The sequence below is a fragment of the Rhamphochromis longiceps genome, linkage group LG4 (assembly GCF_057381845.1).
Source record: "Rhamphochromis longiceps isolate RC_006_pf linkage group LG4, R_longiceps_female_GT1.1, whole genome shotgun sequence".
NCBI lineage: Eukaryota > Metazoa > Chordata > Actinopteri > Cichliformes > Cichlidae > Rhamphochromis > Rhamphochromis longiceps.
The window spans coordinates 3,025,703-3,049,714 of NC_140560.1; the positions used below are offsets into that span (position 1 = coordinate 3,025,703).

Consider the following 24,012-nt stretch of genomic DNA (forward strand, 5'->3'; position numbering starts at 1 on the left):
CTCCAGTTAAAAGATTCATAGCAACAATACAAATTTGGTTTAAAGACGCAACGTGTTTTGGTGCGTTTAGTGGTCCACGTCTATAAGAACGTTATTAGTTGTGACTAGCGCAGCCATTACTTTAAACGGCTAATTGTTTTACATTTATTTATTTATTGCTTTTATTATGACTATTACTTTTTACGATGCTGTACAGTTTAAAGCAATCCCAAATACCCAATTGAGCGCATTCAAATATGGCTGCAAAAATCTTAATGCACCATAGTAACGTGATTTGACGGTGTATGTTTCTCCCCGGAGTCATTTTGTCACTGTACCGCCCAAAAAGAGCGAGTTTGCGCTGTCCTCACTAGGAAGTGCGGAGAATTTTATGCGCTTTTTTTCCAGCTGGGTTGGCTCATGTCAGCTGGTGGTTATTTTTTCGTTGTTACAGTTTCAAAAGGCTGCCATAAATTGCCACAGCACGGGATAATAATCCGCCAGAGGCGTTACGGCAGATCTTTGAAAAATGCCCCGGAGAAAGGTGAGGCAGACTCAACCGTTAATGCAGATAAACAACAACATAACGTCATAGCTAATGTTAGCCGACATAGAGGTAAAAGCAAACAAACTGTGTGGGAAACAAACTTAAGGGGGCTGCAAGCTAAAAAACGTTCCTACAAGACAAAGTGAACGGCTTGTAGCATTCATAGAATATCAGTGCTTATAGAATCGCATAAGTGAGCTGTCGATCTGCGGTTGCTATATGGCTAAGCTAGCTCAGGCTCATATTGCTGAGTTGCAAGAATATGTTGTTGTTTTTGAACCGTCGCTTCTTTCTAGTACCCAAATAAGAGTTTTAAACATGCTGGTAACTTTGTTCAAATTTGTAACGGCTGCTTAGTACAGTGGGAATCCCGAGCACACTTTAACGTAGGTAACAGCAGCAGCTTTAGCTTACTGATGAAAAAGCAATAGGCAGTTCTTGGGGTGCGAGGAGGAACGGGCGCCCGCACCAAAACAACAGCTGTGATTGGACGGACGCCTGACAAGCGTCGCGTTCATTGGTTCGCATTCTCTAACGCCCGCCTCCTTTTTAATTTAATTGGTCGTATGTAAATTGTGCGCGCAGCATCTTGTTATGAAGTTGTCAAACATAGTTTGCGGTAATAGCCCGTGCTGTACTGATGTTGTGTTTGATCTTTGGGTTTCTTTTTGGCTGTGTGGATTTTAAAAAGTAACTTACATTGTTATAAATTTACATTAATATTAAAAGACAATTAGTTAGCCTAATAACATGTTATTACTATTATTTTATTGCTGTTACGCTAACGTCCATAAAGCAGGATAACCACATTGGCCTGGATCTACCTCTCCATTTTTATCAAAGTCTGTAACTGTTCATTTGTTTTCATAAATAGTTAGCAAAACAATGAGAAAAGAATGGGAAGTGAATGTAACAAAGTAGTCACTGTTTCTACATTTCATTTAACATAAGTAAGGACAGATTAGAAAAGTAACTAAATAAATACTGTGACAATAATAATGTTTGTAATGAATTAAACAGAGAAATGTGCACATTGTTTGATCCTGTTTTCATACTTTTTGTGTTTGTTTTATTTTTTAGGCTAGACCGAGATGACAGGGATCAGTTTGTGCAGTGATTGACAGCCCTCACTGCTTAATTAGTCTAGTGTGAATCGTCAGAATAAAACAACATTACATTCATTATGCTTATTAGCTAACCTGGAGGTGTGCTGATTTGAACAAATTATCCTGAATCGTTAGGTGCTGGACTTCTAAACAAACCCAGTTGTTATAGGTTGTGCTTGGTACAATAGATTAGCTGTCCGGACCTCCCGTGGTGATACTGGTATTAGGCTTATCTGAAGTATTTACAAGTCCTTGGTGGGAAGAGGGGGTGAAGTGCCGGAGGAGATTTGAAGGGGGTGACGCTCCTCCCCCCAGAATGGGATCTTTGTTGGATTATCCTCTGGTAAAGAGGGAAAAAAAGTAACTTTGTCACACGCGGTTGTGTTGGTCGTCCATAGTTGTTGCTTCTAACAGATTGCTTCTAACTTCTAACTGCTGCTTTCCCAGAGGACCGCTGGCAGCAGCTCGGACGGGACGGAGGACTCGGACTTCTCCGCTGATGTCGAGCATGCTGAAGCTGCTGAGATTGTGCACAGACGCAGCAGCACACGCCTGACTCGCGCGTCTCTGCGACTCAGCCGAAGTTCACAAGGTAAACATTCACATTTGGACAGAAATACAAATTAGAAGAGAGATCACTTCAGTCAAATTTTGAGCCAAAGGTTTGCACAAAAAAACTGACCAAAATAAAAATTGCATGAAATGGAAAAAACATAACTTGTTGACATAAAGGTGTACATCTATCCTTTTCACATTGTTTAGGTTACTGTGTAGCTTTTGGGTGTTCTGGAAGCATAAGAATCCAAGCATGCCTACATGCTGTGTAATTCTGTCTCTATAAGTAATATAAATTAAAGATGCATTCATTCAGAGTCCAGCCTCCTCACTACACTGGTTTAGACATAGCTATTGTATATGGGCAGCCATAGAGGATGAATGGCTTTAGACAGACTGATCTCCCTCATGTCTCTCACACACACACACACACACACACACACACACACACACACACACACACACACACACACACACACACACACACACACACACACACACTCCCACCCCCACCCCTGGGTGACCTCGTTTTGCTCTGGCTATCAGAGGAGATTTAAAACAGAGACTGACACTGTTTCCTCTGCTTTTTGTCAAGGAGAGTTGGCTACTCCTTCCTTGTCGTCGTCTCCCCCCCCCCCCCCCCCCCCCCCACACACACACACACACACACACACACACACACACACACACACACACACAGACAGACAGAAACAGCAAAGAGGCTATTTATCTGCAAAAACAAAGTGGATTCAAAGGTTCACTGCTTCTGTTTTGTGATGGGATCAGTCTCTTCATAGCCACTGAGGCCGTTTGCATCTTTTCTTTTCTTTTAACTTTTTCGTTTGGATTCAGTTACTGACAAACTACTTGCACAGTTAACGAAATCGGGCATTTCAGTCAAGTTCCTTCTTGGAAGAGGAGCAGAGTCCACTCAGGGCTCCAACAGCAGCAGATTTCATATGCTGATAATTTTTTCATGGTTTGGCAGAACCTTTCATTTTAATGCTTGAAAAGTACATTATAAAGTAACTGGTGATTACTCTTCTGTTGATTAATGAGTTGGTTGAGTAATCCCCTGAAAGGCCTCTTAAGTTATTTTACTGCAGTAAATAAAACACGTTTGACTGACTTCCCCTCTCTTCTGTAGATAACTGCAGCTCTCCTGTAACTGTGGGTTCTGATGAAGCTCTGGACTCAGCCGTAGAGTCAGCGCCGACAGCTGTTGCAGCATCAGTCTTCTCCTCTGGGCGCAGGGTCACACGCAGCCAGCAGGGGGCGGCAAACACCACAGCCAAAAAATACCCACTACGGCAGAGCAGGTCGTCCGGCTCTGACACAGAGGCTCACGGTAAGATTGGTACAGTACTAGAATTCAGAACTGTCAAATGCTCTAAACATGCTTTAAACATTTTTTCTTATTAAAAGTTGAGCTTGGTCATTGCCAAGCTCCACTTTAGTTAGAGGATGAATTTGCAGTGAGGAAAAAACGGGAAGGAGGGGTTCAGGGAGAGAAAGAAACAGGACAGGTGGAGAACGAGAGTGTTAGAAAAGCAAGAGGGCAAAAGAAAAGAAAGAAGAACATGAATGTGCAGCGGAGTCCATCTGACATCGTGATGCCATTCAGCTGATGTCACGAGGCTTGTCTGTGATCACGGTGTGTTCCTGCTATCAGTAGATATCCTGGGCTTGTGTTTTGTCACTGAGATGAATGAATTACTTCATAGACACCAGGAACTGTTATCTAACTTCAGCGGATGCAGGATATGATCATCTGCAGGTTCGGGTTACTTTATTGTACCTGTAGAAAGGTTTGGTTTGCAGAAGGTTATTAGGCTGTTCGTTTTAGCTTCATTTATCAATTGTTATATACTGCACATTCAAACGTGCAAATCAGTGGTGGTGGAGCAGAAAATGTTCTTAAAATGGATGATTTAGTGACCCAGGTCTTAAAAATGAAAAAATATAGATATATTTAACTCGGTTTTTTTCTGTGTTATAATCAGAGCACCATCTAGAAACTCCAGCACGTTGTTCTACTGGTACAATTTGTTGTATTTGCTCAATCCAACATGAAAGTTGAATGAAATCAGGGAGTTTTATGTTAAAACGTATCCCACATGCTTTATCTTACAGTATTGTGTAACTGAGCTACATAGAAAACTGAACTATATAGAAATCATCACAAATTGTTTTTTTGCAACTTGAAGTTTTTATTAATATTTGCTCAAATATGGGACATTGCAGGAGGGCTGGACATTTTTTGTATCCGTTTGAAATGACAAATTCTGATTCACTGTGATGAAGAAAAACCAGTGAAGCATAAAAAATTAAAAGCTATTTGATATATGAGCTTAAATTTTGATTGTATAATGCTATGATTGTAAATTATAACACATAATTTCCTTAGGGATTAATAAAGTATGCTGAAATTAGGGCTGGGTGATATGGCCTAAAATCCATATCGCCGTATAATTTGAAGCCTGTGCTTTAACTATATATATCGTGATGCATTCGTTTCTTCTGTATATTGTATTTTCCGGTGCACTTAAAAGCCTTTAATTTTCTCCAAAAATCGACAGTGCGCCTCATATATGAATTCTGATTGTGCTTACTGACCATGAACCGATTTCATGTGCTACACGGCACTCAAACATCTGTCAAAAATGTTTTAGTACGACTTTGGTAAGGTACGAAGCCGCACCGCTTGATGGATTGTCGGAGAATTACAGCTATCGTAGTCTGGAGCCTCGTGGAGTAATCTATTCAATTCAATTCAATTTTATTTATATAGCGCCAAATCACAACAAAAGTCGCCTCAAGGCGCTTCATACATACAGAGAAAAGCTCAACAATCATATGACCCCCTATGAGCAAGCACTTTGGTGACAGTGGGAAGGAAAAACTCCCTTTTAACAGGAAGAAACCTCCGACAGAACCAGGCTCAGGGAGGGGCGGGGCCATCTGCTGTGACCGGTTGTCTGGGTCCTAAACTCCGTCTGTTCAGGTCCCACAAACAAACTCTGCGTCATCACTGAGAGTAAAAAACTGTCTAAATTCTTTCATCTTTAATAAAATGATCAGCGTTGCTGCTTTACCAGGTGTAACAATTAAGTTTAACATCCAGGCATCCATGAAAACAGAATCGTGGCTCAAGAGTTGGGAGTTCGCCTTGTAATCGGAAGGTTGCCGGTTCGAGCTTGGACAGTCTCGGTCGTTGTGTCCTTGGGCAAGACACTTCACCCGTTGCCTACTGGTGGTGGTCAGAGGGCCCGGTGGCGCCAGTGTCCGGCAGCCTCGCCTCTGTCAGTGCGCCCCAGGGTGGCTGTGGCTACAATGTAGCTGCCATCACCAGTGTGTGGATGTGTGTGTGAATGGGTGGATGACTGGATATGTAAAGCGCTTTGGGACTAGTAAAAGTGCTATACAAATACAGGCCATTTACCATTTACTGTAGTGACTGTGTGTTAAGTTCTGAGTGTTTCCAACATGTAGCTAGCATATCATTTAACCCTTTGCCTAAGCACCGTCTCGCCGTCTCACTGGACAGAAATCACTTGAGCTGCTGCTGGTGCTTTCATGCTACTTCTACTGCGTCCGCTCTGTAGACACAGAGTTGGACTGACATGTTGACTCGCCCTACATGAGTGAAAAACAGAAAAAGAAAAGTGTTGATGTGCCTGCTTCAATTGAGCCGCTGGGGTCTGTGAGCTCAGACACTGGTGCACTAATATGTTCCTTGATATTAGATTTTTCTTCGTCGTCGCAGGGTGTTAGCTAGCTGTGTATGTGGTGACAAAAGTTAACAGAGGCCTCCCATGAGATATAAGACAGTTGAAAGTTGGTGGCACGCAAAAATGATGGGACTTTTGTAAGAATGTCTGTTTGACATTTGACATGTCTTCGTTGTCACATTCAGTAGACATCAAACAAGGGGCGGATCGTGACGAGACCCCTCCTCGCACACCAACAGGCAACGCCCCGTCATCAGAGTCGGACATTGAAGTTTCCAGCCCGAGCAATGACCTCGTGTCTTCTAGCAACGACATTGTAGTTTCACAAGAGGAAGACGAGAGGTTAGCCAAAGAGCTGTCGCTCAAAGAGGCCGCCGCCCACGACCTTTCCCACCGGCCCAAACGACGGCGTTTCCACGAGAGCTACAACTTCAACATGAAGTGTCCCACACCTGGCTGCAACTCGCTGGGTGAGTGACAGACTGACACATACTTCACAGCATCGCTTCCTCTTCAGAGCATCTCCTCATCCTCTTCCCATTCCACCCCTTCCACTTCTTCCTTCGGTCTCTCTCAGGTCATCTCACAGGGAGGCACGAGAGACATTTCTCCATATCAGGATGCCCTCTCTACCACAACCTTTCTGCCGATGAATGCAAGGTACACGCACACACAAACACAAATAAACATGACGATACATCAACGGGGAATTCAGGATAAGAAGTGAGTGTGAAACTATGATGCTACGTGCTGTGATGTTCCTGCTGCGGGGTCAGTTGTGAGATTTTGGTGGCAGACGGTGTTGATGTTTTGTCAGGGCAAGACTTCGACGCGCGACAAACAGGCCGAGGAAAGGACGCTGTCGCACCGTCAGGACGAGAACAGACACTCCACGAGAAACCAGGTAACGCGTGGACGGCACGCACGCAAGTAAACAAATAAAACATAAACAAGTCCACCAGTTCGTGCACATGCTTCTGTTAAGTAATTCCCTTTGTCAGCTGAACTCAGCCTAAGAATTTAGATGCAGTGGATTGTTACACAATGCTGTCTGTGTGTATGGGAGGGAATCCCCCCTCACCCACCCACAAGACAGCACAACATCACTCTTAAAGCAGCAACACCTCCCATCATGCTGCGATTTGTCAGAATAGCAGGGTCAGAGGCAAAGTGATGAAGAGCTGCTGCTGGTAACTGGTAGGACCCCTCGCTGCCTGACTGTATCTGTAAGAGTAGCAGCAATGTGACTGATCTGTTACGCTTGTTTATTCTCTGCACTGGCTTCCCTCTGATCCTGAGTAAACCCAGGTCACATGCACTAACGAATGATTACGCTTACACTTGGTTACCTCCTCTCTGTGGACGCACGGAAGGCCAAATGACATTTCCCTGGTTATGTTTATGACCGCTGCATTAATAAAGACACTTGGTTAAGGATTTATACTTTAAGCACATACGTTTGTTTTACCTTCCCGGTTATTTGTATTTGTCTCTGCTCTGTGAAAACTGTTTGGTTTCTGGAACACATTTGTAAAATTATAATTTTAGATAATTATAATATAATTATTGATTGTGCTTGGATGATATGTGAAGTGTTGAATGATCATTTATATTGAGGAGCTGTTTTTGAAGTTAGTTACTACACATCAGATTAATTACACTTATTTAATGTAATGAATGACTTATAATCATTTATCTGGTACTTTAGACTGAACTTGAGATATGACCCAATGAATGGGTTTTTAAAGGGCTAAACTACTGTTTGCATATTAGATCACATGGTTAACAATATGTCGTTATTTCTCCTGGCTGAAGGCTGATCAGCCAAACGCGGTTACATGCAGCCAGCATAATGCCAGGTCGGTTATACATCCTGTGGGACGTCAGTGCAGATGAGAAAAAAAATGAGATTTTTAGAAAGTTTTGTGTTCAGAAAGCGATAAAGTGTCCATTTTAGGGTCTTATTATGTTATTTAAATCCTTTTATTATATTCATGGAGTCTACTAGTGGAACTGTGCGTGATTAACATTTCCAAATAGCACTTATTTGTCTCACGCTGCACCTTGGTGCAGCCACTTAGTTCATTATCTGAAAGAAGCAGTTAAGCTTCTCGCCCTTTAAAGTTACAGTGTGTAAAATCTCACCAGCAGATGTCAGGAGGTTGCAGATTGCAGTCAACTGAATTCTGTTTTCTTACGCCTCCCAGTTTTAGTATATAGTTCTAGCTACGGTGGTCTCTGCAGGACAAAGACCTGCCCACCGTTCATTTTACTCCACATGTTAAATGCTGTTTGCTTCACGAGTCAGTGTGCCGGGTGTCCATGGCTGTAAACCTTATGAAAGCAAGTCGATGAGCTGGTGGTGTTGATATCCTAAACATTTTTGTCAGTAAGCACTGTTGTTTTTGCCTCTGTTAGCTGCTGTTAGCTCATTTTAGTCTGTGGAAATAACATTTTATTATCTCGTTATTATGTCAGTGAATAAACTCTCATACCATAAGCAAACTGTTTATCGGAGGGAAAGTGTGATTATGTTTTTGGCTGCATTCAAAAGGGCGGGCCAACATGGTGGTCGACCATGAACACGACCACTGCTCCTGCGTATTTTTAAGGGATTCATTTTAAGTTCATGAGAAAGCATCAGTTTGTCAGAAGACATAATTACACACAAATCAGTGTTTATTTATGAGGACAATATTCTTTTTTATATCGATGACTTCTGAGCTTTTGACTCATAGACATTCTGTGAGTTTATTATTTAAAAGTTGGGGCATGTTTATTATGAGCATCACCTTTGTGTGAGTGTATATATAAGTGTGTTTTGTGTCCTCTCAGGCCCCTACAGAGCGTCAGCTGCGCTACAAAGAGAAGGTGACAGAGCTGAGGAGGAAGAGGAACACTGGCCTCAATAAGGAGCAGAAGGAAAAGTACATGGTAAGTGGATTAGATAAGAGTCAGTGTGTGTAATATATCACATATCATTTGATTGTACCGTCTTCTCTGGTCCCCGCTCACCACCAGGAGCACCGTCAGAGCCACGGAACGAGCCGCGAGCCTCTGCTGGAGAACATCACCAGTGACTATGACCTCGAGCTGTTCAGGAAAGCGCAGGCACGTGCCTCGGACGACCTTGTAAGAGAGAAAACTCATCTTCATCTCCCCCCTTGCACTTTGTCTTCTTCCCTTTATTTTTGGCCTTATCGCTCTTCTTCTCTGTTGCAGTCTGCAGACCCTCCCCTGCAGCTGCAGGAGGCGTCTGAGATATTTTTGGTAGTTTGGGAAATCACTTCCTGTCATTCCGTGTTGGGTTTTTCCCCTTCTGTTCTGTCACTTTGTGGCCCATTCAAGCATCGTTATTCTCAAACAGACATACTTGAACTATCACATAGGATTTTGGAAGTATTTTGGTCTTTTAACTGCGTTGCTCTGGCGATACATTTCTTTACAGAGGTAAATGAATGACTAGCTTTTCAATTTCAAAACAAAGTCATCTTGAAAGCATCTAAGTTAGAATTGACATCACATATGCGTGTTTTTACTCTTTGCTTGCAACTTTAACAGTTATCTGATCATTTTTCTTGCTGACTATGTTTTTTATATTATATTAACAGTAGCTTGTTTGTTGATTCACTTCCTCATGAACAACATTTACACTCAAGTATTTTCTAAAGAATTTGCTTCATACCTTTTTTATTCAAATTCTTTTCTTTTTAGTTCTTCCTTTAAATTTTCTTCCTGCATCGTTTTCTTTTGTTTTTCCTCCACTGAGGTTTCCCTGAGCGTGACCTTTGATTCGCCCGATCCTCTTCGACAAATAATTGAGATTTGTTTTTCTCTCTTTCTCTGCACGCCTGCCCTGTCTTCTTGTCCTCTCTGTACCTTGTCTTCCTGTCCCTTCCTGTCCTGGTTGTGCAGGAGAAGCTCCGTCTGGCTGGCCAGGTGTCGGAGGGCAGCAACATGATAAAGACCATTGTGTTTGGACGTTACGAGCTGGACACCTGGTACCACTCTCCATACCCAGAGGAGTACGCCCGCCTGGGGAGGCTTTACATGTGCGAGTTCTGCCTCAAGTACATGAAGAGTCAGACCATTCTACGCAGGCACATGGTGAGGCTCACCACTATCATCATTATCATCATTGTTATTATTATTATCATCATTACATTAAGATAAGATAGATCGCAGCAGACTCTTACCAGATTAGCATTGTTGGAGTCGCCTACAGTAGCTTGATAACTTCTTCCCCAACTCTCCACTGATTGGCTATCACTCACAAACACAAGGTTTCAACAGCAGGTGGGTGGGGCTTCTGTGCTGAAAGGCAGAACAGCATGACTGAGATGGACCATGTTAGGACTACGCATTCAACACTGCTAGTGTTTGAAGCAGGCTGAGCTGTTGGCTCAGGGATGTGTGGCTCATACACTGACTTTGTTATCACAAACATTGGCTCATTTTTTAAAAACTGGTTTTAAGCAGTAATTCTCCGGGCTTTCAGAATATTGTTCAGTCTTTGCTTTTTCATTGCTTTTCAGTCCAGGTCTTCATTTCTCAGCCAACAGCTTTAGATGTTCTTAAACACACTGCCAAAGCAGTAAAAACATACCTGATCACTCGTGGGCTGGTCCTGTCCAGAGGCTGGACTTCAGTGTTACTGAAGCAAGAGAACAGAACAAAAGGCAGCCGACATCTAAAGAGGACTTTTGCATGTCCTTTAAGAAGCCTGGAGAACTATTGCTGAAGACTACGTGAAGAAAAGTCGAGTAATAAAATGCCAAGTTTGTAAAAACTGCACAAACTCTGATTTTGTCTTGCATACTGTACACGTGTATGTTGGCAGATACTGCTTTAAATTCCTGCACCCATTTCCAATTTTCCTGCAAATTACAAAGACATGAGGTGGTCTGAGATTTGGCACGGTGCTGTAGGTCCCGCTGTTTTTGTGCACTGCAGTTTGGCTTCTCCTGTCATACTTAAAGTTGTTTTTATGCTTTAATTCTGTAATCAGTAAACGGGGGAAATATGCAAATGATTCCTCAAAGTGTTGAGCTTCAGTTTATCTCAGTCAAAGTATCTGATTGATTAGAAAGTATAAGGTGCCAGTCAGTGACACAGAGGTATCAAAGTGAGCCTGGGCTATTGTCTTAGACTGTCTCAGTGCCTCAGGTGCTCTATAATATTATTCCTACACCGTTTAGATAAAGTGTGTAACTTTGGCCTTTCTGAGACGTTCAGACTTTTTCTGTATTTAAGTGACAAGGCTGACGAGAACATTTTTCCAAACTGGGTGCTTGGCTGAAGTCAGGTGTTTGGAGCCTGACTGTCAGACAGATGAACTGCACAGCCACAGCAGGGCAGTGTTAGTGATTAAATATTAAAGCCTGAATATGGGGGGGGGACAGAGCAGCTACAACTGAAATAAACACAAAAGATAAAATTAAAAAAACAATTGGCAAACACTGAAAAAATACTTTTTTAAATTATTTTTTATTTATTATTTTTAGTGTATTTTTAGAATTTTGCACCAGTTGAAGATCTGAACAAAAGTTACTTTTTGTCTCGATTTCTTCACGTTTGTCTTTTTTGTTAAGGCCAAGTGTGTGTGGAAACACCCTCCAGGTGACGAGATTTACAGGAAGGGGAACATCTCTGTCTTTGAGGTGGATGGAAAGAAGAATAAGGTGAGAGAGTCTCAGTGGGAGGATTTTCCCACCAAATACTGACCTCTAAACTTGCTCTGCCAAATATTCTATCTAAACCTCACAGCAAGTCTGCAGGCAGTGATAATGGCAGTTACATTTCGATTTAATGTACTTGAACTTTAGGCTAAATTTGTTAACAAGATCTTAATATTTCAAATCTAAAGGCCGTTACACACCGAGTGCACTGTGAGGGGGAAACCAACAGAATTTAGAATTCGTAACACAGAAAATGTCTAATGAGCGAATCCTGATGATTCAAAGGAAGAAACTGAGATTCTGGGTTCATCCAATGAATCCATCCAAATAATTACCTGCAAAAAAGCGCAGTCGAGGTGAACGGCTGCGATAGATTTTTTTAACACACCAAACATTTGCACATTTACACATCCGGTGTGACAGAAAGGCCTTAACAAGTATTTCCTCCCTGTGGAGGAAGGCAGGCTGTGTGGCTGAGGTGTGGAAGACTCTTAATGTATTTATACCTGATGGGTAACGTGAAGTCACGAAAGTCAGTGCAGGATTGTTTGACTGGCTAAAACTTCACACACTTTTGCTGTGCGACTTCTTCACGTTGTGCTTTCTGCAGATTTACTGTCAGAATCTGTGTCTGCTGGCGAAACTCTTCCTGGACCACAAGACTCTGTATTATGATGTGGAACCGTTCCTTTTCTATGTTATGACTGAAGCTGACAACACAGGGTGCCACCTTGTCGGATACTTCTCCAAGGTAACTCCAGAGTATTTTACATGACTGAACTCTTCTTGAAAATAGGGAGTGTTAACAGAGTTTGCAGAGAATGACTACAACAAATCACAAATGTCTTAAGAAGTGCGAGCTGAATTTAAAACCGTGTTTCTGATGAAGTTTCACACAGGTTGTAATGTCAGCTGCTCTGTGATGTTGGGCCAAAGCAATCAGATCAGAGATAATGCATTTTCATACTGCTGCAGCCTCCATAGTCCTGCTATGAGCTTTGATTCAGCCTGTTACCTTCATGCGTTCATTCTCCTCCCATAGGAGAAAAACTCCTTCCTGAACTACAACGTATCCTGCATCCTCACCATGCCGCAGTACATGAGGCAGGGTTACGGCAAGATGCTCATAGACTTCAGTGAGTACCCACTTAAATGTAAACGAGCTCACACACTGGCCAGAGATTCTGCACAGCGCTACACAGTAACAGCAGGTGTAGGAGCTTCAGGTCGCTCCTAAGTGTAGCCATCCAAAGCACTGCTCTCTCGGTTTGTCCTGCCAGGTTACCTGTTGTCCAAAGTAGAGGAGAAGGTGGGCTCACCTGAGCGGCCCCTGTCGGACCTGGGACTAATCAGCTACCGAAGTTACTGGAAGGAGGTGCTGCTGCGCTACCTGAACAACTTTCAGGGCAAGGAGATTTCCATCAAAGGTCAGAAAGTTCAAAATGCTGGATGGAGAAAGACAAATATCTGACTTCTAGTTGATTCTGTTTGACTATGGCTGCTGGTCAAAAAGCTTATAAAATACAGTGTAAGACACAAGAACAGCTCCTGAGACCGTGTGTGTGTGTGTGTGTGTGTGTGTGTATGCACACATTCAAGCGTGGCCACTTTTGTGAATGGGTCAGAGAGCACTGCAGCCATATCGAGTCAATGTACTGGTGATAAATGAAGGCGGGCGCACGCGAGGCTTCCCCTGTGGTTTTCTGCCAAAGAAGCGGTGACTCGGAGGAAGCGAGGAACGCCCTGCTCCCATGGTGCATCGCGTTTGTTTGCGCTGCTCGTTTCTGCTTCTGTGATTAAAAACAAACAGTGCAGCCACACGCTCACATCTGTGTAAGGCATTAAAGCACAGCAGTGCTTTGAGTGACACTGGCCTCAAACACACGACACATTCATTTTCCTTGTCTTCATGTTGCAGTCCAGCTCACATGCTGCTTGTATTTCCTTCTTTATATGGAGGATTTTGGAATATTTGAAGTTATTCACACCTCTGTTTACTTGCTTACACTTGTATTGTTTCATGGTGCTTATGCATCCTTTGCATTTGATGGGATTGACATCATCATTTAACAGCACTATAATCATCACGTTGTGTATTCTAAAGTTTTCAATAATTTCACTTCAATATCCAATATTGTGTTTCGTTGTTACCCCTCTGCTGTAACAGGCTGGTGGGGTTTTATATTCACAGACACCCAAGTTTGTGAATGCAGTAACTCGAGAACGATGTTCGATATCTTAGGTGTATCCCTAAAAATCTCAGACGGCTTTGAATCTCAGTGACCTCATCCTCAAGGTCAGGGGTCAGAGGTCAAGTTTTTATGAAACTGTTGTCAATGCAAAAAGTTGAGAAGGACGTGACGTAGGATCTTGAAAATGCTAGCTACCATAGGTGTATCTAATTGGAGGTTGGAAGCACTGACACGCCAGTATTTGATAGGAGTTACTTTTCATAAATGACGACTTCACCGCGAGCGTCCTTCAGTGCAATCTGTTTGACACGCGGAATAAAGAAGAATGTGACTAAACAGTGAATGGTTCAGTGATAACACTCTGTTCCTTCACTTCTGAGCATCTTTTTGTCCTCTTTTATTTGTATTTTTTCTTTTGAACTCAGAATGTCTTCTTGTTATTTTGAATCTAGGAAAATGTCTCCAGCTCGCACAGAGTGATGACAGTGACTCTTCTCAGTCACCCCACTCTGCTGCTCTGTGTGTCCCTGTGCCACAGATAGTAAAGTTACATCTGAGCTTTCTGAAGACCTGAAGGGAATATTTTAATGAAAAAAAACTTTTAAATATGAATTTTTTAAAGATGTTTTTTATGGGTGTAATGAATGCAGGGAAATGATTTGAAAGCTGCTGATGATTCATCCTCAGTTTCTCTCACTTTTATGTTCACAGAGATCAGCCAGGAAACTGCAGTGAACCCGGTGGATATAGTCAGCACACTGCAGTCCCTCCAGATGCTTAAATATTGGAAGGGGAAGCACCTGGTTTTAAAGAGACAGGTATGAAACACAGCCATGCCGTTGTCTCTGTTTAGTAGATTAGCCACTCTCTCCCAATTAGCAGCTGGTTGTTGTTTATGATTCTAATAACCAGGGTTCCTTTGCGGGGTGTTTCCTTCTTCCTTTAAAGGACCTTATTGATGACTGGAAGGCCAAGGAGACCAAACGTGGTAACAGCAAGACCATTGACCCCACAGCCTTAAAATGGACCCCACCCAAAGGGACGTAGAGGAGCTACCAATACACACACTCCAAAAACACACAGTCACGCACAGATCCTCCTCTGTACACGGGCATGCTCACAGACGCTGAGTCTAAACCCTCACTCACTATTGTACGAAACGCTTTCAGCAGCTACAGCGCAGTCACAGACATGGACAGTTGCTACTCTGGGTTCAAGTAACCACAACGTTAGTCCACAGGTAGGATTCCTGTTAAAAGAATTGTTTGGAGATTTCCCTAAAATTTGAATTAGAAAAATAAGGAAAATCCATATGAGTCTGGGAATGACTTCTCAGACACTTAACTGTGTGTTAGTAAAAACCCTGAGTTGCCAGGTGTTTAATAGCAAGCGATCAGAAACGACGTCCTTTTGAAAGGAAAGCTACATAAATAAAATATGTAAAGGAAGAGGGCTAATGAAAAGCAATGTTTAATTTCTGTGAGCGGGAAAACTACATTTAGATGTATCTCGAGCAATAAGCAGTGAAATAAAGACAGATTACAGAACAGGTCCTAACATACAACATCCAATACAGTACTTAACACATTTATAAAAAGGAAATATAAATTTGCTTTATTTGTGGCGGGATGCTGACAAGTTAAATAATTAATTAATGATTCAAATCTTGTTTTATTACTCTTTTGATAGGGGTAGACATTTTTACGACAAAGCAACACCGGGGTTGTCGCTGTCTTTTCATTTTTTGCGTATTACATGCGCTATGCTAAAGCTAGCAACAACAGCTGCTTAAAGTTAGCTGGTTTGTTTGGGCCAAAAGTGGGCATTTAAAAAATAATATGGTGAAAAATAGGAACGATATTCAGTCACAATTTTAAATATTTATTTCCCTGTTCAGGATGTAGAACGACCCTTATCTCATGGCAGCCAAAATAGCTACACTCCCCTGTATAGTATTTTATAAGCTAGCAAAAACCACTACTAAAGTTAGCTGGTTAAGACTTTCCTGAAAATGGGCATTTTGGGAAAAATGGCAAAAATAACACAGATATTCAATAAAACTGATGAATATTTCTTGATTAAACAGTATTTTATAAGCTAACTAGCTAGCTATAAACTATTGATGTTGAGTTTAGCTAATTAGCTTTTGATTAGCTTTTGCTATAAATTATTTTTTAAAGTGGGGGATAACATGAGAATGTTAATCAATACAATATTGAATGTTGGATTGTTCTGATGAAATGGGCTTTGAGTTTTATGTAATTCTTTAACATTTTCACAAATGCAGTTATACATTTTACACAATAGAACAGACAGGTTTTATTATACACTGACCACAGCCACTATTCATCTTTAGGTTCTTTTGACGTGTGTATACGTAGCATGGCCGCTGATAGCTTCTTGACCTCATTTGTTCTCTGCAAAGTGAAGGTAATCGTGCATCGTTAGCGCACCTTCTCCCAGACACTTAATTAGCACGGCGCACCAGGCCCGCTTGCTAATCCAATCAGTGGCATGTGGTATCAAATCTGCAGTGCATTTCAGTCTGTCATTGAGACAAAATGCAGGTCGGCAACACTTTGACTCGTGTAAACGTGTTTTTGCAGACACAGACCAGCTGGTTGTGATTAAACAGGACCATGTCTGGGCTTGCATGTAATACTGCCATCCACATGATTAAATGGAGAGTTTTCAAACAAACTGGAGAAGAAATAAGGTTGATCATTCCTCTGGGACGAGTGATGAAATCTAAAGAAAGAAAATGTCCAAAAGTATCAAACCACAGTGAGCAAACAACACTATGTAAATTAGTGTTCACATATTTGACACATACACAGGTGAAAAGTAGTGAAAAGTGATTTGATCTAACTTAACTTAATCCATTTTATCAACTAGATGCAGTATTGAAAAGCTAATATGGTTTTAGGTCAGGTGTTTTACCTTACGGCCTTGTGGCTGTTTGAACCCAGAGCCGATCAGTAACAGAGCTTCTCATGCAACAAAGCCTCACATTGTGTCCAGCATTTAACCCCGTCTCATCCATCTCTTGGTTAGCAAAAAGCTATAGCTGCCACTGGGCCACGTTTGTACCGTCACCAAGGAGGAACCTACCCACGATGTGTGTTTTTGTGTGTTTTCCGTTTGTTTTTGTAACTCATGTTTTAAGACTTTTCTCTCAGTTGTGTCTGCAGTTTCATTTTTTATCAGTTTATAGAGTTTGGGAGCTCTTGTGTGCTTTGTTTGGTTTTGTTAAAGTTCTCAATGATTTTCATACTTTTTCTACCTCTGAGGTTTTACCACTGTATAAAAAGCTAAAATGGCGCATTAAGCTTCTTGTTTTGTTGTGTTTGGGGTTTTTTGTTGTTGTTTTTTAGTTTTTGTGTGTGTATTAACGTGAAAATCATGTAGATGTTACTGCCCAGCAAGTGTTTTGGGGTTTTTTATAGATTTTTTTTTTTTAAATAGCCTATTTATATTCTTAAAAAAACCACATTAACTACATAGAGCGTAAACAAGCGTAGAGGAATCTCTCCTTTCTAGGGAACTGATTTCCTGGTGAATCAAATATTTTAAAAAATCTAAAAAAAAATTGTACGTGCTTTTGAATGTGTCTACAAACTGGGAAGTACAGGAAGAACAATCCAGAGCATTTCCCCACCAACAAAGGCGATGAGTCATTTACATTTCAGAGATTTATTCCATGTTATCAAAAGTGACGTGATTGAGTCAAAACATGTCACTGTGCACATTGTCACTACCTATTACCACCATAGTTGATGCTGTGAGCTGTTAGAAAAGGGCAGCCTTGTTGTGTAAGCTCAATAAGCATGGTTGGCAGCACTTTAAATTTTTTTAATTTGTTCTATATGATTGATTAAAATATTATTTTAATTCTATTGACAATCTCTACATTTATTGATCTGGATCAACATGTTGAAGAATTTTAATCAGCATTTAATGTTTTGGTAAAGGAGTAGCTGGCTGTTATTATCAAATGTGGATCTGTGAACATTGATCTGTGATCGATATCTCTCTCGCGTCTGTTCGGTAAATATGAAGCTGTTCGCTTATCTTAGACTGGAAACTGGGAAATAGCCGTTCTGGCTCGAGCAAATAACCGACTTTAAAACAGGAAATTCCCTTTTTGTTCAGACTAAACATCTGCTTGGTCCAACAGAGGATTCACATACATCCTAACAATCCTCAGTTTAGGTAACTGAAGGAAATACATATTTAAACACTGAGTGGCTGCAGGCACTAAAAGCGAAACAAGCTAGCAGTTGTAAAAATACTACTAGTAGTTTTTTGTTTGTTTTTTACCAAACAGACACGGGGGTGGTTTCAATCGTGCCGTCTAACACTTGGTAAGAGTCAGAAACATTGTGCATAAGTTTAGACAGCAGTTGGCTGTGAAATTAGAGGTGTGTTGCCAACAATGTCACATTGAATCAACCATTATCTTTTTTATTTTTATATTTTTTCCTGTAGCTTTTGTGTCACACTTGAGCCATTTTCTTTTCCCGACTGCGGCTTAAAGTTACATTTCTTCTTGTGTTGAAACAACTGTTGCCTTTAAAGTTCATTAGTTTAAAAAAATCAATGTCTTTTTGTCCTGTTTTATATACTGATCGTTTCTGTGTACGGGTTATCTGCATTTGACATATTAATACATATTTGTGTTATCCGGTGGTTAATGTGGTTAAATGCACTGTCATTGGGTCGTACAGCACAGGGCAACAGTGCTAACAGACACTCCATTTATCCTTTTAGCATGAGCTCTCAATAAATCACTCACAAATGTGCTGCAGCCTGAATTTACTTGTTGGTAGGTTGTTGTTGTTTTTTTAACTCATGTGCATTAACAGCAAAGTGCGCTTACTTACTGTTTTCTCCTCTCTTTTTTTTTTGCCTTTAAATGAATCTCCAATGAATAAAAAGCATCCTCAAACACTCCTGGCTACAGTGTTCCATACATGATTGGGATACTTGTGCTCTCGAGGTCTTTTTTTGGCTGAGATGACTGGTAAGCAAAAGGCTTTGGTATCAGAGAAAATATTATAGAGGATGGGTTCCTTTTTTCAGGCCTCCATTATGCTGATATTTAAGAGTCTTACAAGAAGAAATCCCATCATTAAGGGTGTACTCTTTTCCTTCTTACCTGAGCAGAAAATGGACCTAATTATAATGCTGAATACAGCCCATTAAATCTGTAAATAACTGGAGTGTTTTGAACTTTAGAAAAAAAATCAAATTTACCCGTGTGTGTAGGGTCCTTGTTTTCAAGAAACCTGTCATGACGTTGTTGTGCTTGTGTCTATTTTCCAATCACCTCTTCATTCCTCCCCCTGGTGCCAATGGCAGCTATAGATGGACAGTTTTAGAGCATTTTGCTGGTTACTAACGCACCCATATGCTATCACGACTCCCTGGAGAAACAAAGATGCATTCCTTTGCCTTTCATAGGTCACCAGAAAGCTGTTGTTGTAGTGCTACCTATTTAAACTACTCACACAAAGAAGTGACACAAAAGTAGCGTGACATTGCTGTGTAGCTCAGTTGTGCTTTTGTACCTGCTTCTCCTCTTTGCCTTCCTCTTCAATAAAGACAAATGGTGAAACAAACAGATTTCGCCTCATGTGTTGACTGTGTCCCGAACAGCATCCTTAAAGGTTTAAGGATTGTTTAGGCTCGGTCAGTTTGCTCAGCTAATAAGGAACTTATAGACAAAAGAATATTTCTAAGTGTCGTGCCTGTTTAAATAACTAAATATGCAATGCCACTGATAGCTTAAAGGGGCATTTCAGCAATAGCAAGTATCTACTGCATGTCTAATCTGACTAAATAAATCCTGGCACTACTGCGGTCATGTCGGCTTTGAAGAAGATGATCGAGTTTTGTCCACACTGGAGACTGAAAATCAAGATATCCCACATCCACAAGAACACAATTGGCAGAAAAAAATAACAAAACTGCACAAAATACAATTAATTTAAAAAAAATTGCAAAATTCCAACAAACATCAGATCATAAAACTTAAAGAGCTACAAAGAGAATGTAGGTCTGTGGTTTGAGTTTATTCCGTTTGAATAGTGCTGCTGAAACCAGTTCTACCCAACAGGTGGTTTCATTGGAGAGCATCTGAAATTAAAATGTCAATTTATTGTTAATTGTTGTTACAACACTTAAATGAGAGATGTGTGGTTTGGAGGCTTTACAAAGGAATACCACACGAGGGCTGTTAATTGTTCAAGGGAATCCATCCAAGCTTTTCCTTCAGAGCTCAAAGAAGCATGATGACATACGGGGTTTAAGTGATGGAGTGTTGTTTGGGCTGCATGAATCTCTTCATAGGCCAGGACAGTTATGGAGACTGACTGCACAATAATACTGCAGCTGGAAAATGAAAGACAACATTTCTGTACGGTGCAGTGTTTGAGCCCCTCGTTGAACATGAATCTCAAATGAACGTTTTTCACACGCTATTAAAAAAAATATTTATAAGATCCATTTATTTTATTTGCACAGGATGTAAAGGTTTTCAAAAAGATTATTTTAAGATCCTTTCTGCATTTATGCTGATTTTGAGCTGCCAAAGAGAGATTGAGGGGATTAAGATAAATCAGGGCCTGCAGGCTCTTTCTAGCATATATTATTGTATCATCAGTTAAAAAGAAGGTTGAACATAAAGTGTTGGTTTGGAATAACAATGTCATTATTATTAGATTAAATAACTGGATCAAGAACAGATCTCTGTGGTGCCTCAAAATGTTTAAAGAGCAGAACTGACTCAGAGTTGTAACACTTGCTAATTCCACACATGAGGGAGATGATAGGAGACCTTTGATCTGCTCTTTTTCCTGGTCACGCTTTCATGTTAGTTAGATGCAAAGATGTAACATGTGATTTATTAATTGTAATATCTTTACAGAGGGCTGATGCAGGGGAAAAGAATGTGCCTGTCAGTGTTTTAAATAAAACATCTGTTACCAAATGTTTATTTCGGTTGCAAATTCTAAATATTTATTAATTAATGAATTAATTTACTTATTAGATAAGCAAATGTAGCCTAAAGCAGAGCTGAATATTAGTGTGGTTCCCTGTAAATACACTTAAAAATGCCCTCGTATACTCAGGGTTTCTATTCCACTTTTATTTTAGTGAGTTTAAATAACAATAGGTAATAACAATTAACACCAAACATCTTTTTTGCTTATTTCTAATTATTAAAACGTAAATTAAGAATTAGTGGACCAGTAGGGGTCATGAACACGAGAGAATGATATTCTGCAAGTAATGCATGACAGAGAAAGAAAGCACACTTAGCTAATGAAATCATCTTTAATGAATCTGGCACAAACTGAGCGAACCCTTTGAAAAGACACGAGACTTACATATGCATTAAGTTTAAATGTGGCAAGATATCATCAGCTACAACATACAGCAGTGCAGTTCATCAGATCGACGGGAGTGAAGTTAGCGATTTTTAAAAGCATTTATTTCAGCTCATTGTAACAGGTGTTTGGACCGTGTCGGTCAAAGTGCATCATACTCAGTGTCCTGTTGGTCAACAACGGATGGCTGAATAAGACGTTATAACTGAAATGGAGTTTGGTTTCTTTTCTTTTTTTGTCTTCAGTAAGAGTCCGATTTAAATTCTTCTTCCATGTCTGTAAAACAGAAAGAAAACAGCAAAAACAAATATTAGAATGAACATTTAGATTTGATTATAATCAAGCTTGAAAATCACTTTTTAAATGGCAGATTCAAACATGATAACAGAGCCGCTTCTCTATCTAAAGAGTTATGCAAAGCAAACATTATATACAAATAGACGTGGCTGTAGCCGGACATTTACCTCCTCCTAAACTCCTTCTGCCCATGAGTCCAACAAACATCTCCCCTTTATTTCCTGTAAAAACAAACCAACACACAGAGAAAGAGGAACACAAAGATTTTTAGGCTCGCTACCAAAATAAAACAATAAAGAAAAGTTGAACTCTAATCTGTCTTACTCACTTTTCCTGCCCAGTCTCACAGCGTGGGATACACCTGTAACAAGCAAGAGATAAAGAAGTCTCGGGTATTACAGGAAGCAAAAAGGACTGTGGAGCACATCATCAACTCTAAACCATGCAGTACAATTATGAGCTGGTTTATTTGCTCACCTGAGCTTCTTCCCATCAGACCGTGGAACTGCTGCGCTTTGGACCGCTTGATGAGATCTGCCAGACGAATGGTTATTCCTCTCTCCACTGGGTAACCCTGCTTACACACACACACACACACACACACACACACACACACACACACACACACACACACACACACACACACACACACACACACACACACGTACATATAGTACAATAAGTTATTGCTGATATAAATACTAGGATCTAGTCAGATTGTGGAAATAAGCAGAAATGGGAGTATTAAGCTCTGCATACACTCGTTCTTTGTGTCTCATAAAAGTCTGTTACAAAATTCTTCACCAGCATCTGGACTAAAGGTCACCACATACTATAGATATACCACACCAAACACACAAAACACTATTTGTAGTCGTGGAGACTTCATAACCCTGTAACACATCTACTTCTCAGACTTCTAAAATGTTTCCGAATGACACATCTTAGCTGTAAGAATTACTCGTGAACATGGCTTTGAAATGCTTTGCCACAGAAGCAGAGACATTAGCTGAGACTCCAGCTGTTAAATATGGTAATAAACACGCCATCTGTGCCTGCTAGGCCTTCATTTCTACGCGTCAAATCGCAAATAAACCACCGCAGATTTTCTTATTTCGGAGGCATGTGATTCAGCGGATCTGCAGATGTGTCCCAGAAAATTGCACACACAACAACAGAAGACTGAGGCTCGCCACACTCACGTAGATATAAAGCACAGCATCACGCGTGAATTTATTTCCAAAAGTCTAAAGTTTGCAGTCAGCACGAACACGTCTCTGCCCTGGACGAGTTCTCCTCGCTTTCAACTATTCCAGCGGTGACGCTCACACGGTGACCCCTTACGCGTCTGACGTCACTGAACACACTTCACTGTCTGTACTTCAGTTTTTGGCTTTAAGTGAAATGTATGAATAAAGGAAATTAGCATGTTTACGAGGAGATCGACCAGGTCAGATAGACCAGGTGTGTGTGTGTGTGTGTGTGTGTGTGTGTGTGTGTGTGTGTGTGTGTGTGTGTGTGTGTGTGTGTGTGTGTGTGTGTGAAGCACTGAATTGCTCGGTTAGAGTGGAAAAGCGTGAACGAGCCCATTTACCATCTAATTACCAGTTTGGCGGACACGCTCGGTTGTCATGTTCACATTTCTCTGAGGATTTGTAGCTGCAGGCACATTCGACAGAGAACTATTACCAGAACTATTTTTTAATATCGGCTGCTGATGATTTTAGATGATTGGCTCTAACAAATAAGGCGATGATCCTCCAGCCTCTGTTGGACTTTCGGTCTCTGTCTGTGGTGCTGAAAAGCAAGTTAGTCAAAGAAACTGCAGAAGAAGAGAAAGAGAGAGAAGTTTGTTTTGTAATATTTATACAGCTTAAACAAATTTAGACTTGATTCTGATAAGAAAATATCTTTTTCTCTACAAAGCTCCGTAATATGGGGATGCAACCCTCAAATCTGCGTCTCTCTTCCTCTCCCTTTTCTTTTCTTTGAGGGGTCGGGGTGGGGGTTGTACCTGCCAGTCCTCCACCGTCCACATTTCTCCGTCGTTTTCTTCCCCGGAGAGCGGAGTCCCCAGCGCGCTGCAAACCTGCACCAGCACGACCACCAGCATCACTACTACAAACTTCAGCGTCTCCATGGCTACCTAAGGATGCCAAAGTAATAACAACAATAATAAAATATAGAAGTGGCTGCAAATAGTCAAGAAGAGTCTCCCTGATTCGGACGCATACAGGAGCCAACAGAATTCAACCCGTCCACGCGTGGTTATGTTTCTGCACTTTGTGCTCTGGTCTTGAGGCGAGGTCCGTGCTTGCTCTTATAAACGCCCTGTGCTCGCTCCTCCCCGCTTCCTCCAGCAGCCTCGTATTAAACCGAACACATCCTGCGGGCCAGATTTTTTCCCACCCCTCTGTCTGACTCATGAGCTGTTGACTGTGAGTAAACTTCATCTAATCTAAAACCAACTGACCCAAACTGTGAAGGATGGGTGTGCTGATTGGTTAGCTTCTGTTTCATTTACCCCACACGTTTA

The 24,012-nt window shown here is 41.1% G+C and overlaps 2 protein-coding genes across 5 annotated transcripts; one reads left to right on the plus strand and one right to left on the minus strand.

The window, feature by feature from the left end:
• The first annotated feature begins 310 nt into the window (after positions 1-310).
• Positions 311-17,679, plus strand: LOC146670807 (histone acetyltransferase KAT7-like). 3 transcript variants are annotated; one of them, XM_085402893.1, is made up of 15 exons: positions 311-523; positions 2,080-2,224; positions 3,335-3,535; positions 6,104-6,388; positions 6,496-6,578; positions 6,736-6,822; positions 8,754-8,852; positions 8,940-9,029; positions 9,834-10,025; positions 11,510-11,599; positions 12,207-12,347; positions 12,639-12,732; positions 12,877-13,023; positions 14,500-14,606; positions 14,737-17,679. In XM_085402893.1, exons 1-15 carry the CDS (start codon positions 509-511, stop codon positions 14,833-14,835), a joined length of 1,875 nt encoding a protein of 624 aa, XP_085259019.1. In that variant the 5' UTR covers positions 311-508; the 3' UTR covers positions 14,836-17,679. The 3 variants fall into 3 exon arrangements, with proteins under 3 accessions (XP_085259019.1, XP_085259017.1, XP_085259018.1); XM_085402891.1 differs by having other exon boundaries at positions 312-523; positions 8,940-9,050; XM_085402892.1 differs by having other exon boundaries at positions 312-523; positions 6,107-6,388; positions 8,940-9,050.
• A 3,433-nt stretch (positions 17,680-21,112) lies between these two features.
• Positions 21,113-23,790, minus strand: tac4 (tachykinin precursor 4). Of its 2 annotated transcripts, none has more exons than XM_085405059.1 (5): positions 23,491-23,790; positions 21,954-22,053; positions 21,805-21,837; positions 21,644-21,697; positions 21,113-21,455 (listed from the first exon to the last, which is right to left on the minus strand). In XM_085405059.1, the coding sequence occupies exons 1-5, from the start codon at positions 23,614-23,616 to the stop codon at positions 21,421-21,423; spliced, it is 348 nt and encodes a 115-aa protein (XP_085261185.1). In that variant the 5' UTR covers positions 23,617-23,790; the 3' UTR covers positions 21,113-21,420. The 2 variants fall into 2 exon arrangements, with proteins under 2 accessions (XP_085261185.1, XP_085261188.1); XM_085405062.1 differs by having other exon boundaries at positions 21,954-22,050; positions 23,491-23,789.
• Positions 23,791-24,012: the final 222 nt, after the last annotated feature.

Excerpts from the sequence above, each read along its gene's own strand:
- LOC146670807 (XM_085402891.1), top strand. Across the intron at positions 6,389-6,495 it reads ACCTGGCTGCAACTCGCTGG|GTCATCTCACAGGGAGGCAC; the intron begins GTGAGTGACAGA and ends GGTCTCTCTCAG. Across the intron at positions 12,733-12,876 it reads CAAGATGCTCATAGACTTCA|GTTACCTGTTGTCCAAAGTA; the intron begins GTGAGTACCCAC and ends TTGTCCTGCCAG.
- tac4 (XM_085405059.1), bottom strand. The coding sequence starts at position 23,616 with ATGGAGACGCTGAAGTTTGTAGTAGTGATGCTGGTGGTCGTGCTGGTG. Across the intron at positions 21,838-21,953 it reads TCTGATGGGAAGAAGCTCAG|GTGTATCCCACGCTGTGAGA; the intron begins GTGAGCAAATAA and ends TGCTTGTTACAG. Across the intron at positions 21,698-21,804 it reads TGTGAGACTGGGCAGGAAAA|GAAATAAAGGGGAGATGTTT; the intron begins GTGAGTAAGACA and ends TTGTTTTTACAG.